The 17,186-nt window shown below is 41.4% G+C and overlaps 1 protein-coding gene across 6 annotated transcripts in view; it reads left to right on the top strand.

Annotated features, from left to right (window-relative positions):
• The window catches only part of CLCN4 (chloride voltage-gated channel 4), a 63,543-nt gene that overhangs the window by 33,753 nt on the left and 12,604 nt on the right, over positions 1 to 17,186 (top strand). For all 6 annotated transcript variants that reach the window (XM_053307137.1, XM_053307132.1, XM_053307134.1 and 3 more), the window contains 3 exons: positions 144 to 689; positions 14,040 to 14,226; positions 16,094 to 16,492. In XM_053307137.1, coding sequence (XP_053163112.1) covers positions 144 to 689; positions 14,040 to 14,226; positions 16,094 to 16,492 — 1,132 coding nt within the window. The remainder of the gene's footprint in view (positions 1 to 143; positions 690 to 14,039; positions 14,227 to 16,093; positions 16,493 to 17,186) is intronic.

The following is a 17,186-nucleotide window of genomic DNA, read 5'->3' as shown; positions in this document are numbered from 1 at the left end:
CTTGCATAGATTTGTGCCAATCGTGCATCTCTTCCATGCACATCTCTAGGGAATATTCTTTAAAGTAAATGAGAGGGACATTGTTTGAATTTCACTGTAGCTTAGACTGCATAATAACCAATTGATTCTATTTGGTCTCTTAGGTGAGTTATTATTTTCCCTTGAAGACACTATGGAGATCCTTTTTTGCTGCTCTTGTTGCAGCCTTCACCCTGAGATCCATCAATCCATTTGGAAACAGCCGCCTGGTCCTTTTTTATGTGGAGTATCACACTCCTTGGTACATGGCTGAACTTTTCCCCTTTATTCTGCTTGGAGTTTTTGGAGGTCTGTGGGGGACACTTTTCATCCGATGCAACATTGCATGGTGCAGAAGACGTAAAACCACGAAACTTGGGAAGTACCCAGTCCTAGAAGTCATTGCAGTAACCGCTATCACTGCTATTATTGCCTATCCCAATCCATACACCCGAAGGAGTACCAGTGAGCTCATCTCAGAACTTTTCAATGACTGCGGAGCTCTGGAGTCCTCACAGCTCTGTGACTACATAAATGATCCCAATATGACTAGACCTGTGGATGATATTCCTGACCGACCAGCTGGTTTTGGAGTGTACACAGCTATGTGGCAGCTTGCCCTGGCTCTTATTTTTAAAATCATCATCACAATATTTACCTTTGGCATGAAGGTAAGTCAGATAGTTGTATGAGTCAAAATTAGTTTGTTGCAATTTTGATTCTTGTTTCCATAACAGACACAAAAGTAGGTCTTGATAACAGACACAAAAGTAGGTCTTGCATAACAGACGCAAAACCAAGAGGATGATGTTACCATGTTTGCGTGTTACCACATTTGCTCAGGCAAATGTTCGCTATCACACCCTGTGGCTGCTTTTGAGCTAAGTGGGGAGAATTAGCTTTAACTGGGAATAAAGGATGTTGTAGTCCATACAACTGCCATCTTGATTTTTCTTGAACACGGTTGCTTGATTTCTCTTTGTGTTTTTCATTCCTCTTCTTTTTGTCTTCTGTTTCATTTCATATGTATTTTTGCTAATCATTCACAACTCTGCCTTTCATTCACAACTCTAGTGCCCAAGGCAGTAGAACCTTAAACATATCAGTAAAAAAAAAAAGATATTGTACAATGCATTATAGTGCCTGGAGACCATTGAATCCTGGGTATTTAAAGTTACTTTGATATAAATCTAGGCTTTCCAGGTGTGAGGTGGGCCTCACTGTGGAGGCAGTAAGAGTCACAAGTTTTCCCACCTAATTTTTTTGTGTATGTCTTGAGTGAGGCAAGGAGACACACTGTGGACTTAAAAGCTAAAGTCCCAAGTATGGTAAGAGCAGCATCCTGCTTATTGTGTTGAAGGAATTTTTGAGGTGGCAGGAGTCTGGCAAGGCTCAGCTTTTCCTTCCTCTAGGTTCTCATACCAGCTGCATAAGTGTTTCTGAAATCCCTGGTTTGAAATGAGAAAGTATGGGCGGCTGACAGGAAGTGAAGTTGTTGCATTAACTGAGCAATGTTTAATGGCAGCCTAATCAACTTGTCAAGCGATTGGCAAAACTATACTGGTAGTGTTTTCATTTTGTTCTGGATTACATCCAAAGACACGGACATTTTGGCAGAATGTAGAACTGGGCAGAGCTATTCTGAATGCATAAGCTGCTGACAACACATGAGGTTTCCAGCTTTTTGATTTGATTGATCGTGGCTTCGGATGAGAAGGGTTTTTGTATCATTAGTTTGCTTTCAAACAAATAAGCTTGGATAAGTTTACAGAGGAAGCATTGGAGATGCTTGAATTGCAGATGAATAGTAGTGGTTACAAGTGCTTTGATGAACTTGTGGAGTACTGAAGTTTTTTCGCTCAGAATTGTTGCTTTCAATTTCCTTTGGCCAGAACCACAATTCCATACCTACAAGTTTTAATAAGAACTAACCAGCCTACTTTCCTTCCACTGTGTCTACAACTGGACTATATTTGGTTCAAATCGAAGTCCACAAGTTAGATCTCGTGCACCTCAATTGTTCATGTGTCCATCATCTTGAATTGGTGTGGATGACATCATCTCATACTACACCATTGAGCTGTCCCTGTGTGTCACTCAGTACAACTGTACCAAATTTGGTTCAAGTCAGTTGTTAGGCAGTCCTCAAGTTAGTGCACTTGTGCCTCAAAAGTTCACATGTCCACCATCTTGGATTGGGGTGGATGATACCATCACAAACTACACCATTGGGGCATCCCTATGTGTTCATACAGCTGTAGCAAATTTGGTTCAAATTGGTTAGACTGTCCACATGTTAGTGCACTTGCGCCTCAAAATTTACATGTCTGCCATCTTTAATAGGGTGGATGACATTGTCACAGTCTATGCAGTTGAGGCGTACCTATGTGTCCTTACAGCTGTAGCAAATTTGGTTCAAATCGGTTAAGTGCTCACAAGTTAGTCCACTTGCGCCTCAAATGTTGATGGTTCTGCCACCTTGAATTGGTGTGGATGACATCATCCCATACTACACCACTGAAGTGTCTCTGTGTATCACTCACTACACTGTACCTAATTTGGTACAAATCAGTTAGACAGTCCACAAGTTAGCCCACTTGCCCCTCAAACGTTCACACATCCGCCATCTTGGATTGGATAGATGACATTATCACAAACTATGCCATTGGGTGTCCCTAAAGCTGCAGAAAAGTTGGTTCAAATTGGTTATGCAGTTCACATTAGCCCACTTGCGCCTGAAATGTTTACTCATCCACCATCTTGAATCGGTATGGATGACATCATCAGAAACTATGCCATTGAGGTGTCCTTGTGTGTCACTCACTACATCTGTACCTAATTTGGTTCAAATGGGTCAGACAGTCCACAAATTAGCCAGCTTGCACCTCAGACGTTCACGCCACCACCATCTTGGATTGGGATGGATGACATCATCACAAACTACACTGCTGAGGTGTCTCAGTGTTTCCTTACATCTGTACCAGATTTGGTTCAAATTGGTTAAGCGGTTTACAACTCAGCCCACTTGCACCTCAGAAGTTCATCACAAACTACACCATTGAGGTGTCCCTGTTTGCCACTCACAGCAACTGTACCTAATTTGGTTCAAATTGGTTAGACAGTCCACAAATTAGCCTGCTTGCACATCAGATGTTCACGCGGCCACCATCTTGAATTGTAGTGGATGACATCACCACTCACCACGCCGCAGGGCATCCTATGTGTCCCTACAGCTATAGCAAATTTGGTTCCAATTGGTTAGGCAGTTCACAAGTTTGCCCACTTGTGCCTCAAAAGTTTACACCCCCGCCATCTTGGATCGGGGTGGATGACATCATCACAAACTGTGCCGTTGAGGTGTCCCTATGTGTCCCTACAACTGTACCAATTTGTTTCATATTGGTCTAGGCATTGCTAAGTTGATGGGAGGACATATAGACGGACACACACACAGAATGCCAGGTGATCTCATAAGCCTACTGGAACGTAGGCTAAAAAAACCACCAGTGCCGAGCCCAGAAAATATCGAGATTCTCTCTTCAGGGAATCTTCCTCAAAAATAATACATGTCAATAATTGGTCTTGATACAATGTTTCTATCTGTAGTCCTATTCAGTCCTATTATGCTGTATGCACACACAGGTGACTTTACACATGCTCGTTGTGTGAATGATAATTTAAAAAGTGAACCAGTATAGGCCTCTTCAAAAGCAGCATACAGATAGGAACATAGATAGCAGCATACAGATAGGAAGATACTACCATATGTGCATTTTGAACATAATGTGTGAAAAACTATATATATGTACACACGTTATCCATGCATTGAATAGGATGAATAGTGCATCTGTGTTTGTGGGAAAGTTCTGTGAACATGAAATGTTATGCTCAATGATGGTCTGTCTTTAAAGACAGTTCAAAAACTTTAGCTGGTAAAGAACGTGGCCTCAAGGATATTGGCCTCAAGGATACTGGATAAGCAGCATGATCATGTGACATTTCCACCAGTTGTACTGGTTATTAGTTCATTTCAGAGCCCATCTTAAAGTGCTGGTGTTGACCTTTAAAGCCTTCCACAATCTGGGTCAGGGTTACTTTAAGGGCCACCTTCATACATATGAATGTATCAGAGCCCTACAATTGGCATCTTGGGTCCTGTTTGCATTTAATGCAAATCCATTGTACGGGTACCAGTGACGTGGCTTCCTCAGTCATGGCACCATAGTTTTGGAAATCAATCCCAGGGAAGATTTGTCAAGCACCCTCATTTCTGTTTTTAAGCACACTATATACATTTCTCTTTTGGAAGATTTTTAACTGGCTTTTAAACTGATGCATTAGATCCATTATTATTTAATTTTAGCCTTTTGGAATAAGAGATACGGGTTTTCTGGAAATTTTTTGAATGGGAACATTTTCTGGAACAGTTTTAAGAAAAAATCCATTCCCTGCCCCTTTCACCACATTACTGAGGAGCGGAGTTGTAGGCCCGGCCTGAGAGATGGGCCATTTTGGTCCCCTAGTACATGACACTGGTGGACCAATCAAGAGCAAGGGGTGGCTGCATAAACAGCCAGCTCTGTTGCTCTATCCTTTCAACTTATTTATTTATTTATTTAACATATTTTTATACCGCCCAAAACTTACGTCTCTGGGCAGTTTATCACAAAATAAAAACAGAAAGTAAAACATTAGTTAAAAACAAAAACAAGAAATTTAAAATATAACAATTTTTAAAAAATTAAAACAATATTTTAAAACTACATTAAAACAATTAAAACCATATTAATTAAAAGCCTGGGTGAATAGATGTATCTTTAGTTGCTCTGAGGGCAGGCAGCAAGCAGGTTAGCTGCTTCTGGCTCACTGTGTGGCAGATGCCGATGTTCCTAACAAACAATGGGTTTTGGTTCAATCAACTGAGGGAGTCATAAACAAACAAAAAACTGAAGTGAAAAACGGAGGGAAGGATAATAAACAGAATAATAATAATGATACATTGATTGGGATAATTTTTCAGTCTTCCCTGAATGTTTCTCTTGGTTTTATTCAGGGAACAGTGGTACATCTGCTGGTAACCTCCAGACTGGATTACTGTAATGCGCTCTATGTGGGGCTGCCCTTAGGAACATAGGAAACTGTCATATACTGAGTAAGACCATTGGTCTATCTAGCTCAGTATTGTCTTCACAGATTGGCAGCGACTTCTCCAAGGTTGCAGGCAGGAATCTCTCTCAGCCCTATCTTGGAGAAGCCAAGGAGGGAACTTGAAACCTTCTGCTCTTCCCCGAGCAGCTCCATCCCCTGAGGGGAATATCTTGCAGTGCTCACACATCAAGTCTCCCATTCATATGCAACCAGGGCAGACCCTGCTTAGCTATGGGGACAAGTCATGCTTGCTACCACAAGACCAGCTCTCCTCTCCTCTCCGCCCTTGTACATAGTCCAGAAACTACAGCTGGTCCAGAATGCAGCAGCCAGGCTGGTCTCTGGGTCATCTCGGAGAGACCATATAACTCCTGTATTGAAGGAGCTACACTGGCTGCTGATATGTTTCCGGGGAAAATGCAAGGTGCTGATTATAACCTATAAAGCCCTAAACAGTTTGGGCCCTGGGTATTTAAGGGAACGCCTTCTTCTGCATGAACCCCACCACCCACTGAGATCTGCTGGAGAGGTCCGTCTGCAGCTGCCACCGGCTCGTCTGGTGGCCATTCAGGGACGGGCCTTCTCCGCTGCTGCCCCGAGGCTTTGGAATGCATTCCCTAGTGAAATAAGAGCCTCCCCATCTCTGACAGCTTTTTAAAAACACATTTCTTCACCCAGGCTTTTAATTAATGTTGTTTTAATGGTTTTAATGCTGTTTTAAAATATTATTTTTAAATTGTAATGTGTGTGTGTTTTCCCACCCCGCCCCATTTTTGTCTTAATGAATGTTTTACTTTGTTTTTATTCTGTTGTAAACCACCTAGAGATGTAAGTTTTGGGCGGTATAAAAATGTTTTAATAAATAAATAAAATAAAATAAAAATAAATAAATATTCCCTCTGGGGAGTTATCATTTAAAATATATCTGGTCATTGGTGAATTGTTAGTTGTCATAATTTGTTTAATTATACTAATTTATTTCTGACTATTGAACATTTGTTCTCGTTTTTAAATTGGCCAGTTCTCTGGCTTTTAATTCCATGATGCTTGATGCCAGAGAGGTTTTTGGTCAATATCCTCCTGTAAGGTCAGAGGCATGAGTTTCTTTGTTGTCTCGCTGTCCCTTCATGCCCTCACTATACCACCTCCCTGGTAAGTTTTCCACTCTTGATTGTTGTTTATTGTTCTCTATTGGCCAGGACTTCTATATTTTCTTAATTTTGACTGTACCTTTCCTCCTTTTTAGCACATTTCTCTTGAGCCTCTTGGGTTATACTTTAAATAAGTGTCATGCTTTTGGAGCATGACCCGTTCATCTTTTCCCTTATTTCAACTCCTGTTGCTAAGTCCGTTTAATTTGGAAAGTGTCCTTTTGGGGTATCTAGAACATCCGCATGGTAATTCCTTGATATTTAAATTGGATCACTGTTCTTTAATGGTCCTGTAATTCTGACATTTTATATTTGGCCTGGGCACCACTTTGGTTTAAGTCTTTGCCCGCCATTTTCGAGTTGGTTCCGCATAATCATTTTGGCATGAATAAATTAAGTCTAAATTTGGCCTCTCTTTCCTTAATGAATATGAATTGACCCAGTATATGTGGGTAAGAGCCAGTGTGGTGTAGTGGTTAGAGTGCTGGACTAGGACCGGGGAGACCCGAGTTCAGATCCCCATTTAGCCATGAAGCTAGCTCGGTGACTCTGGGCCAGTCACTTCTCTCTCAGCTTAACCTACTTCACAGGGTTGTTGTGAAAGAGAAACTCAAGTATGTAGTACACCACTCTGGGCTCCTTGGAGGAAGAGCGGGATATAAATGTAAAATAATAATAATTAATAATAATGACCATCAATCATGCTCTGCACCCCCACAGTGATGTAGATAGGCTATACTTCCCTTGCAGCTCAGGTGGAAGAGGTATAGTCCATCAAACAGTAGAGGAAGAGAAAAGAGGACTTGAAGAATATATCAAGGACAGTGAAGAAGATGCACTTCAAATGGTCAATAACGAGAAACTATTCCAACACCAATGAAACAAAGCAGGCCTACACAAAAGGACAAGTCCAGAACCGAGCAGAAAAATGGAAAAATAAGCCACTGCATGGTCAATATTTGCACAATATAAGTGGAAAATCAGACATCAGCAAGACCTGGCAATGGCTTAAGAATGACAACTTGAAGAAAGAAACAGAGGGTTTAATACTGGCTGCACAAGAACAGGCACTAAGAACAAATGCAATAAGAGCAAAAGTCGAAAAATCCACAACAAACAGCAAGTGCCGCCTTTGTAAAGAAGCAGATGAAACCGTGGACCACCTAATCAGCTGTTGTAAAAAGATTGCACAGACTGACTACAAAGAAAGGCATGACAAGGTAGCAGGGATGATACACTGGAACATCTGCACAAAATACAAGCTACCTGTAGCCAAAAATTGGTGGGACCATAACATTGAAAAAGTTGTAGAAAATGAAGATGCAAAATATTATGGGACTTCCGACTACAAACAGACAAACATCTGCCACACAATACACCAGATATAATTGTAGTCGAGAAGAAAGAAAAACAAGTTAAAATAATCGACATAGCAATACCAGGGGATAGCAGAATAGAAGAAAAAGAAATAGAAAAAATCATAAAATACAAAGATCTACAAATTGAAATTGAAAGGCTGTGGCAGAAAAAGACCAAAATAATCCCAGTGGTAATTGGTGCCCTGGGTGCAGTTCCAAAAGACCTTGAAGAGCACCTCAACACCATAGGGGCCACAGAAATCACCATCAGCCAATTACAAAAAGCAACTTTACTGAGAACAGCCTATATTCTGCGACAATATCTATAACAACAGCCACAACATTGACAATAAATTTCAGTCATCCCAGGTCCTTGGGAAGGACTCGATGTCTGGATAAAACAAACCATTCAATAACACCTGACTGTGTAAATAAATAATAATTAATAATAATTGAAGTTGCCCTTTGCTGGTTCACAGCACATGCTGAATTGGATCACACTATGGACTGGTTCTGCAATTCTTACCTTGTGCATAGTCCTTGGCATCACTCGGGATTAAGTTTAAGGTTGTGTCTGACTGTCTATGGCAGCTAACTTGCACATTTAGATATCTGAATTACCCAGTCTATGGGTGGTACTTGAGGTCCCATTATTTTATCCTGTCTCTCTTATTTGTTTCTCTGACGTGATGGCACTCTTAGCATGCAGGTTTAGTGCATGATCATGACACATTTCCTTTAGTTCTTGTTCTGTGCCCATGACTCAGTGGAAGTCCTTGGTCCATCTTGCTTTCTGGTCAATTATGGCACTCACTCTTTATGGCACTCAACTACATAAAGGTGTGGGTGATAGCTGGGGTCCACTCTTTAGTCACGTGGACATTGCAGAATGATATGGACTGTGTTTTTTCCCATTTTGCTTAAGTATATTTTTAGGAGAGGTATTCCCCATATATTGGTGATTCATTGAGGGGTAACGACATTGGCTTGCTTTGCGGCAAGGATCTAATATTGTAGGCAATGCACGATTTTCAGAAATTAAAATCTCACTTTCCGGGTCTCGTCTTTTCTCGCATACTTCCTAGAGATAATCACCTGAAAAACATTAATTGCAACTTTGAAATTGCCGAGCATGCCTTTTTATCTTACATTAGTATTCATTGTTCCTAATGTATTTTATGAAACAATGGCTGACATCCAGACTGATGAAATGCCAGTGTTTCATTCATTTAGAAGGTAAATCCTGGGTTCACTTTTTACGTTTGAACCTTCTCAAACATATGATATCAATAGGAAGTGTGCTGCTGTATGTGCATTGAACGTAATGTGTGAATACATATATATGTGCGTAGATCCGTACAGTGTACACTGTATACACAGACCCATCCATGCAGTGGAAGAAGAAGAAGGGGAGAGGGTGGCTGTCTGAGGAAACCACCTGACAAGCCCTTGCAGGTAATAAAAGGCAGCTGCCAGCAGCCTCTTTTCTGTGCCCCCAGCCCGCTGAAAGCATAAAGTTGCCCCTGTAGAAGCGTGAACTCCACTGGCGTGCCCCCACCACAACCACACACGCCTCCTCCTTCTCCGCCTCTCTGGTGTTTTCAAAAGCCAGGGAAGCAAACCAAGAGATAATGTGAAGGAGGAAAGCAGAATACTGAGCAGGAACATTTGCTAGGAAATTTAGAGTGTTGGGCTGGAGGAGGGCAGTGTGGTTGATCTACCACCAGCAGATAAGCTGAGGGAAAGGAAAGGCCCACCTGAGGTGGGGAAATAGAAGAGATCTACTGGCGTGGGTGGCAGGGGGAGAGAAAAGTGGAATACTTTGTACAGCCAACAAAAAAAGACGCACGAGTTCTCCATTACTCACATTTGAAGTTGTCCACGATGATGTCTAAGTACATGTTTTGAAGATATTCTCTTGCATAAGAACCACTATTTGATCCAAAAATTGGACACTTGATAAAGTTTCCAAAACGGTTAATACACCGGGTTTCTTTGTGTGTTATGTGTTGATTAGTTTATGTAGCACAAGAAGGGGTGAAGTTATAATTGAGTGCATGGGTTCAAAGAACCTGGGGGGCCCCAGCTTCACCCTTCCCTATTTTCTTCACTATCTCCCTTACTTCGTGGGGCCGCTGGGGAGAGGGGTGAACACGTGCCCCCTCTTCCCTAGCTATTCCCATGGTTACAAGTTGGATTTTGTAGGATGTTTTGTTCTGCACCAGAGGAGGAAGAGAAGGCCTTCTGGAGGAGTGGCAGGAGCGAAAACTTACTGAGATATGGGGGAGAAGAGTGGTGTTCTTTGCATGCTGATGGACAGGAAGGAAAGGCCTTTTGGGCTGGCGAGGGGGAATAGAAAAGTGGTGTGCTTACAAGATTGAGGAGGGGCGGGGCAGTGAGGCATGCTAGTGAGATGGGAAATGGGGAAATGACAAGGCCATCGCTCGGCATGTTTCCTCTCATACCAGGGAGCTTGGGCCGGGACTGGGTTCTCCATTTGTATGTTACACTGGAAAGATGAAAAGGGGAAGCAGCCTACAATTTCACTTTTCTTCACATTTCCTTGTACATGAGAAATGTCTCTGAAATTCAATTCACAATTGCTGGTAGTGACCCAGGGCTTTTTTCCAGTGCTCACCAGTGCAGGAGTGCTTTATTTCCATGCTTAGCAGTGCAGGAGGAGCCACAGAACTGATACGGGTCTAGTGGAGACTGGTGCTTTCTGCAATATTCTGCCCTGCCACATAGTTCTTCTGGTCCTATTGTGTCATGAGAATAAGCCATCATGCAGCAGCCCCGATGCTTCTACCCATACATGCAAATCCGCCCTTTCAGAACTGATCTTCTACCAGGGCTGCTCAACTTTGGCCCTCCTGCAGATGCTGGCCTACAGCTCCTATAATCCTTGGCTGTTGGCCATTGTTGCTGTGGATTATGGGAGTTGTAGTACAAAAACAGCTGGGGGTCCTAAGTTGAGCAGGCCTAGACATTGTCAGAATATTCACCTGAGGAGAACTTTGAGAATGGTTCTTTCCTTATCTAAAGAAGCTGAACTTAGCAGGCTTTAAGCCTTTCTAAGTGCTGATATTTCTGCAGTTCATACATTATTGCTTTGTGTTGTGTGTGTGTGTGTGTGTGTGTGTGTGTGTGTGTGCCTTTCAGTTTTGTATATGGAAAAAAAATCCCTGGTGTCTCAAGCTTTTTCGTTTTAACTTGATTTTAAAATGATGGGATGATACTAAGAGTTAAAATTGGATGCTAAATAAATTCAAGTCAGTAAATCTTTTGCCGCTGCCTGAAAAATAGCTTTATTTTAAAATATGCAGTGCACACTTCACCAAGTTGGAGCAAGCAAGTTGGAGTGACTGATGTTTTCATTTCATCTTCCTACAATTGCTTTAGTGACTGGTGACTTGATTGCACTCCAGGCAAGAAAGGCAATAATTCACAAAACCTCTTGACAAGTTGGGATGCAAGCATGACCTGCTTGATTTCACCTGTGAGGAATCGGGCACCTCGTTAACATTTTTATACTGCATTTGACATGTAATTCAAATCCAATCTAAATTATACAGAAAAGGGCAGTAATAAAGTTGTAAAGTATCCCAAATGACAGGAGCTCATATTTAAAGATGTTTTAAACAGATGATATTTTACTCTTCTTAATCACGATACATAAATCATTATGAGAATCCGACAAGTAGTTGGGAAGCATGCACAATTTGAATTTAAACACACGCACACACAAACAAACACAACCTGAGGTTTGTACCCATAGGTAGAAATAATCTCAGAGTAAACAGTTTTATGAAATGCTTAACACTACTTCTAAGTACTTTGGAAATTTGGATAAGCCAAAGAGCAAGTAACAAACTGAAGTGTAGCAAAACTTCAAGTTTCAATGGCTGCATTTGCACATAACACAGAACTGCAGTTGAATAGGCCTGTGATTTTGCAGATGTTATGTCCAAATGAGGGGAACTGGGGTCTGGCACAGTGACTAATCCGAGGGTTCAGAACTGGAACTCCAGTCTGAACCCTCAGGTGGTAGTGAGTTTTGTCACCGCAACCCGAGGTTCCAGGCAGCCTGCAGTATGTTCAGATTCGGAACTGCAGGCTGCTGGCCCTGGAACTGGAGTTGAGGGAGGAAGCTCCTCCCTCAACTCTGGCGTGATTGGCTGTGCAGACTGTGTGTCAACTGGCCTGCACAACCAGTTCCCCCTCCTTTCTGCAGTCAGCAAGACTGCAGAGAGACTGCTCTCCTGAACATCTGAATCTGGACGGGGAAGGGGGACACTGGTCTATTCGCTTTGCATGCAAATTCGCGTTACATGCAAATGCGGCCAATATGGCCTACAGTCTTATATACAGCAATGGACCTCTACTGGTGCAATGTTACTTTTATTTTGTTACATTTTTTATTCTGCCCTTTCTTCAAAGAGTTCAGAGTGATGTACATGGTCCCCCCGTGACATAGATTAGGTGAAGAGTTAATGGTTATCTAGCAAGCTTTCTGACTAGGTGAGCATTTGAACCTGAGCCTTCCTGATATAAGATCAGGAATGCTCTAACCACTACACTACATTGACTGTAGTTTGTATATAAGTATAAAATGACAATTTCTGCATTAATCTGGAAGCTGATGTAGTGGAGTAAGAGACTGAGCTGAGAATGAATGCATCCCTGGTTGGAATCTCACTACCCAGTGCAGTGATTTTCACTATTTTTCAAGTGGCGGCCACTTTGGCAAAAAAACCATTCAGTGTGAGAGCCTTTTCCTACTATGGGAATGCCGTGCTTTTCCCAGTCCCAGGTGGGGAGGGGAGAGCTTAAGGGGAAAAAAGAACACTGTCAAGCCTCAGTATTATCTTAGAAGGTGTGCATGGACTTCTGGGGAGTGTAGTCCTTGCCAGTCCTCTGCGAGCGCCTTTCAAGATGGCACCGGGGCTCAAGAGGGCTCTGTTTTCCTTAAAGGAGCCCCAGCAGCTGTGCGGAAAGTGCAGCACTGCACGGTGGGTATGGTGGGTATGCCAGGGAAACGCTGAACAGAGTATTTGGCTTTGGTTGAAACTTTGCACAGACCTAATAAACAATTAGTTAGTGGGGGTCAATGGGAGTCTTAGGGTCAACGGGAGCTGCCACTGCCTCATGGGCCTTCCAGTGAGGAACACTGACCTAGTGAGCGCCATGAAGCAAGCCACTCCCTCTCAGCCTCAGCTTTCCTGCTGCAGTATGCACGGGGTACTTGTAAGGGTTACATCAACGTAATAAATGTTTGCAGTTTGCATGCTCAAAATGTGCCATAGAAATGTTTATTATTAGTAACAGTGATAATAAATATTTTGTCTGTTATGCTTTAAGCTTGTAATGTGTTTTTGTATTTATATTAACAACAACAAATATTTATATATTGCTTTTCAACAAAAAGTTCCAAAGCGGTTTAGGCAGACAGACAGACAGATAGATAGATCCCTGTCCCCAAAGGTCTCACAATCTAAAAAGAAACATGATTGAAACATGAAAGAAACTGGAGGTACTGTGCTGGCGGTGGATAGGGCCAGTTACTCTCCTTCTGCTAAACAAAGAACATCACCATATTAAGAAGGGGCCTCTTTGCCAAGTTATCAGGGGTTATTTTAATTAAATTAAAAATAAAGCAACATAGGAAGCTGCCACCTACTGAGTCAGACCATAGGTCCATCTAGCTCAGTACTGTCTACACAGACTGGCCGCGGCTTCTCCAAGGTTATAGGCAGGAATATCTCTCAGCCCTATCTTGGAGATGCCAAGGAGGGAACTTGGGACCTAGATGCTCTTCCCAGAGTGGCTGCATCCCCTGCAGGGAATATCTTCCAGTGCTCACACTTCTAGTCTCCCATTCATATGCAACCAGGGTGGACCCTGCTTAGCTAAGGGGACAAGTCATGCTTGCTACCACAAGACCGGTTCTCCTGTCCTCTCAAAGCAAAATGAGTTGCTTTGAATTTTTGAAACCACAGTGCATAGCTCCCCTCGCCCGCCCTTCTTGTGATATGGATATTATCAATGTGTGAAGTGACCCTGAAGTAGTGGTCTGGGGGAAACACAGCAGTTTGCTACAACAGCTACATTGTACTGCTAAAGAGTTATAAAACTGAGCTCTGTCTTGCGATGAACCTTTCCATTATTTTAAATCAGAAGTACATCTGTGATGAGACACCATGATCTCTGATGGCTTAACAGTAGGGGCAGTTTTATGCACTTGCCTTTCCAATAATCAAAGAATTGCTCAGTTGCTGAATGTTTACATATAAAATTTGAAGTCAGTTTCACTTGCAAAGCCAAACTTTTGACAAACTGACTTTTAATTTGTCTTCCTGTTGAGATCCCTTCAGGTCTCTTTATACCCAGCATGGCTGTCGGAGCTATAGCTGGCAGAATTGTTGGGATTGGAGTGGAGCAGCTGGCCTACCATCACCATGACTGGATCATCTTCAGGAACTGGTGCAGACCAGGAGCCGACTGTGTTACCCCCGGACTGTATGCCATGGTGGGAGCTGCAGCTTGTTTAGGTACAATATATGATTTCCATCATTGTGGTTTGTAGTGTGATATATATGGTAGATACACTGCTGAATTTGAAAAATGGAAGAATCAATAACCCTGTCAATATGATATGCTTATCTTAAAGCTAGATTCTTAAGTTATCTTGTGAAGTGGTACTAACCACTAGATGGCATTATCATGTTTAGTTTTGTTAAATAAACTTTTATTTCATAGTATAAAACCAAATTATAGTAGACATAAAACAACTGCCACTCTAATTTAAGATAATTAAAGCGGTTATTCTAGTATACCTCAAAAGGTAGCTGTCTCAATAAAAAACCATTTCCATTGCCAATTTCATAGATGTATCAACCCCATTACCAATCCTATATCATAAATACATCAGTCCTGTTAATGTATGCATCTTGAGGGAAAAATAGAGGTAATTCACACAATCAAAAACTGTGTTATACTCATGTTTGGGAGCTGGGTGTGCTCCCAATTTTTGGTTGTGTGTAAGCAGGGTAGGAGGAAAACCTGAGTGTTTGTGTGGGATCAAGGTAGGAGGAAAAGCTACCCAGGTTTTACCCACACAATTGGGAATTGGGAATACACCCAGCTCCCAAATCTGGGTAGAATACAGTTTTTGATTGTGTGAATGACCTCGGCATATTTTTCTAAACCAGTCTGCTATACACAAAGAAGCGCTAGATTTCTGCTAACTGAACTAAGGGGCACCTTTTAAATGTGGTGATTCTCTTATATTTAGCTGGAGGAGAGGAACTAGACCAGTTCACCTCTAGCACAGCATCCCACCAGTGGCTTTTGCTGTTTCTACCTTGTACTTCTTTTTATATTGTGAGGCCTTTTGAGACAAGGAACCATTTTATTTATCTATATTTTTCTGTGTAAACCACTTCAGAACTTTTGTTGATACTATGATAAATATTTGTTGTAGTAGTAGTTTTCCATTGTTATAATCTCAGCTGTAACCAATAGATTCCAGACTTATGTGTGTGTGTGTGTGTGTGTATACACACACACACACACACACACACACACACACACACACACACACATATATATATATATATATATATATATATATATATATAATCATGCTGGTTTTGCAGGCTGTATACATCTCATTTGGATACGTCATCTCACAGACTGTTATGGTACTGGTTAAAGCAAGGCCCTTGTTGGAAGTTTATACCTTAATACCTGTTTGTAACAGAATAAGAAAATTCATATTTTTGTGCTCTCTTCCCACTCCCCCCCCCAATTCGATTTGCATAATTCCTGCATAAATTGCAGGTGCCTTTTTGGAAATGTTGGTAACTTGAAATTAGGTGATGCTATAATGCAACAGAGATATTTTCTATAGTAATTAATTCCAAGTGGATTTAAGCATCCAACTTGTTAACAGAGAAGAAAATTATTCTCAGATTATTTGGGAACTTCTAATTTTGCATTTACAGATGATAACTCCATGCATCTGTGCTTGGTAAGATTATGGCAATCTAGCCATTGTAAGTTCTCTCCTTTTTGTTCTTGCCCAGCTTTAGCATGTAAACTCTTCAAGGTTAAGGGCCACTTAGATTATATCCATATGAGGTGAAAAGATGTTTTGGGCTCTACATTAATTCCGTGGTGTATCAACTTGTGAAAAACTCAAGGGAGTACCCTAAGATATGGGTCCCTGTTATCAGTATAGCTCATGCATGCCCACATGCTGTTGTGGTAGTGTTTTTATTGAAAAGCCGTATTGCAACTGGCATTACATGGAACAAGATGTATTGATTTGTGGGGAAACAAGGAGTATCCCAAGATTTGGGTACCCTCTATCACACAACTCACTGAAAACCGAAGTGGCTCTCTTTCTCTTGACAGGTGGGGTTACTAGAATGACAGTCTCTCTTGTGGTGATTATGTTTGAGCTAACAGGAGGACTAGAGTACATTGTGCCTCTAATGGCTGCAGCTGTGACCAGCAAATGGGTAGCTGATGCTTTTGGGAAAGAAGGAATCTATGAGGCACATATCCACTTAAATGGCTATCCATTTCTGGATGTGAAGGATGAATTTACTCACAGAACACTGGCTACTGATGTCATGAGGCCTAGGCGTGGAGAGCCCCCTCTCTCTGTTCTAACCCAAGACAGCATGACTGTTGAAGATGTGGAGACGTTAATCAAGGAAACGGACTACAATGGCTTTCCGGTGGTGGTTTCTAAAGACTCTGAGCGTCTTATTGGCTTTGCACAAAGACGAGAGTTGATTCTTGCAATAAGTAAGTAATGAGTGTATTATCTACACACACACACACACATTTAATTATACAGTATGTTGAAAGATTGTTGCAGATTATGTCCATGATATAGAATTTTTAAAAAGCAAATAAGAAGTGAATTGCATATGAATTAGAATTTAAAACTTAAAAGGCTTACACTAACATGTCATTTCAAATTCATGTGCTTATGTCTTCCTTTCAAGCTCTACCTTTAGAGTGTGATTGATTCTTTAATAAATATCAGCACACCCTGTGTGTGCCCCCATGTTGTTACTTCTCATAGGAAGACCAACTGTTGTAATACATTACAGTAATACATTGATCTTTCATCTTATTTTTCCTTTATTTCATCTTTATTTTTCCTATGATATACATAGTTTAATCTGAACTCTGGCAAAGCATGCATAAAAAAGGTGCAAATACTTTATGATTGTAAAAGAGGGTACATTTAACATGTCAGGACAAAATTAAGATTTTTCTTGTAAATTGCAAAATATTTCTAATAACATATGGTCTTGAAGGCTGGTAGGTGGGTAATGGTAGCTTTGGCTTTGGCAGCTGTAATCCCCTGATATTGCAAAAAAGGGCTTTAAGAGAAACATAATACATCTGAAATGCGCTGGAACTATATTGCTGAAATTGTTGAAACTCATTAGTTTCTGTATATTAAAAGTAGAGACATGTTTCTGCTCTG

The sequence above is a fragment of the Hemicordylus capensis genome, chromosome 3 (assembly GCF_027244095.1).
Source record: "Hemicordylus capensis ecotype Gifberg chromosome 3, rHemCap1.1.pri, whole genome shotgun sequence".
NCBI classification, from domain to species: Eukaryota; Metazoa; Chordata; class Lepidosauria; order Squamata; family Cordylidae; genus Hemicordylus; species Hemicordylus capensis.
Note: the sequence above shows the minus strand (reverse complement) of the source record. Positions and strands in the feature narration are given on the sequence as shown.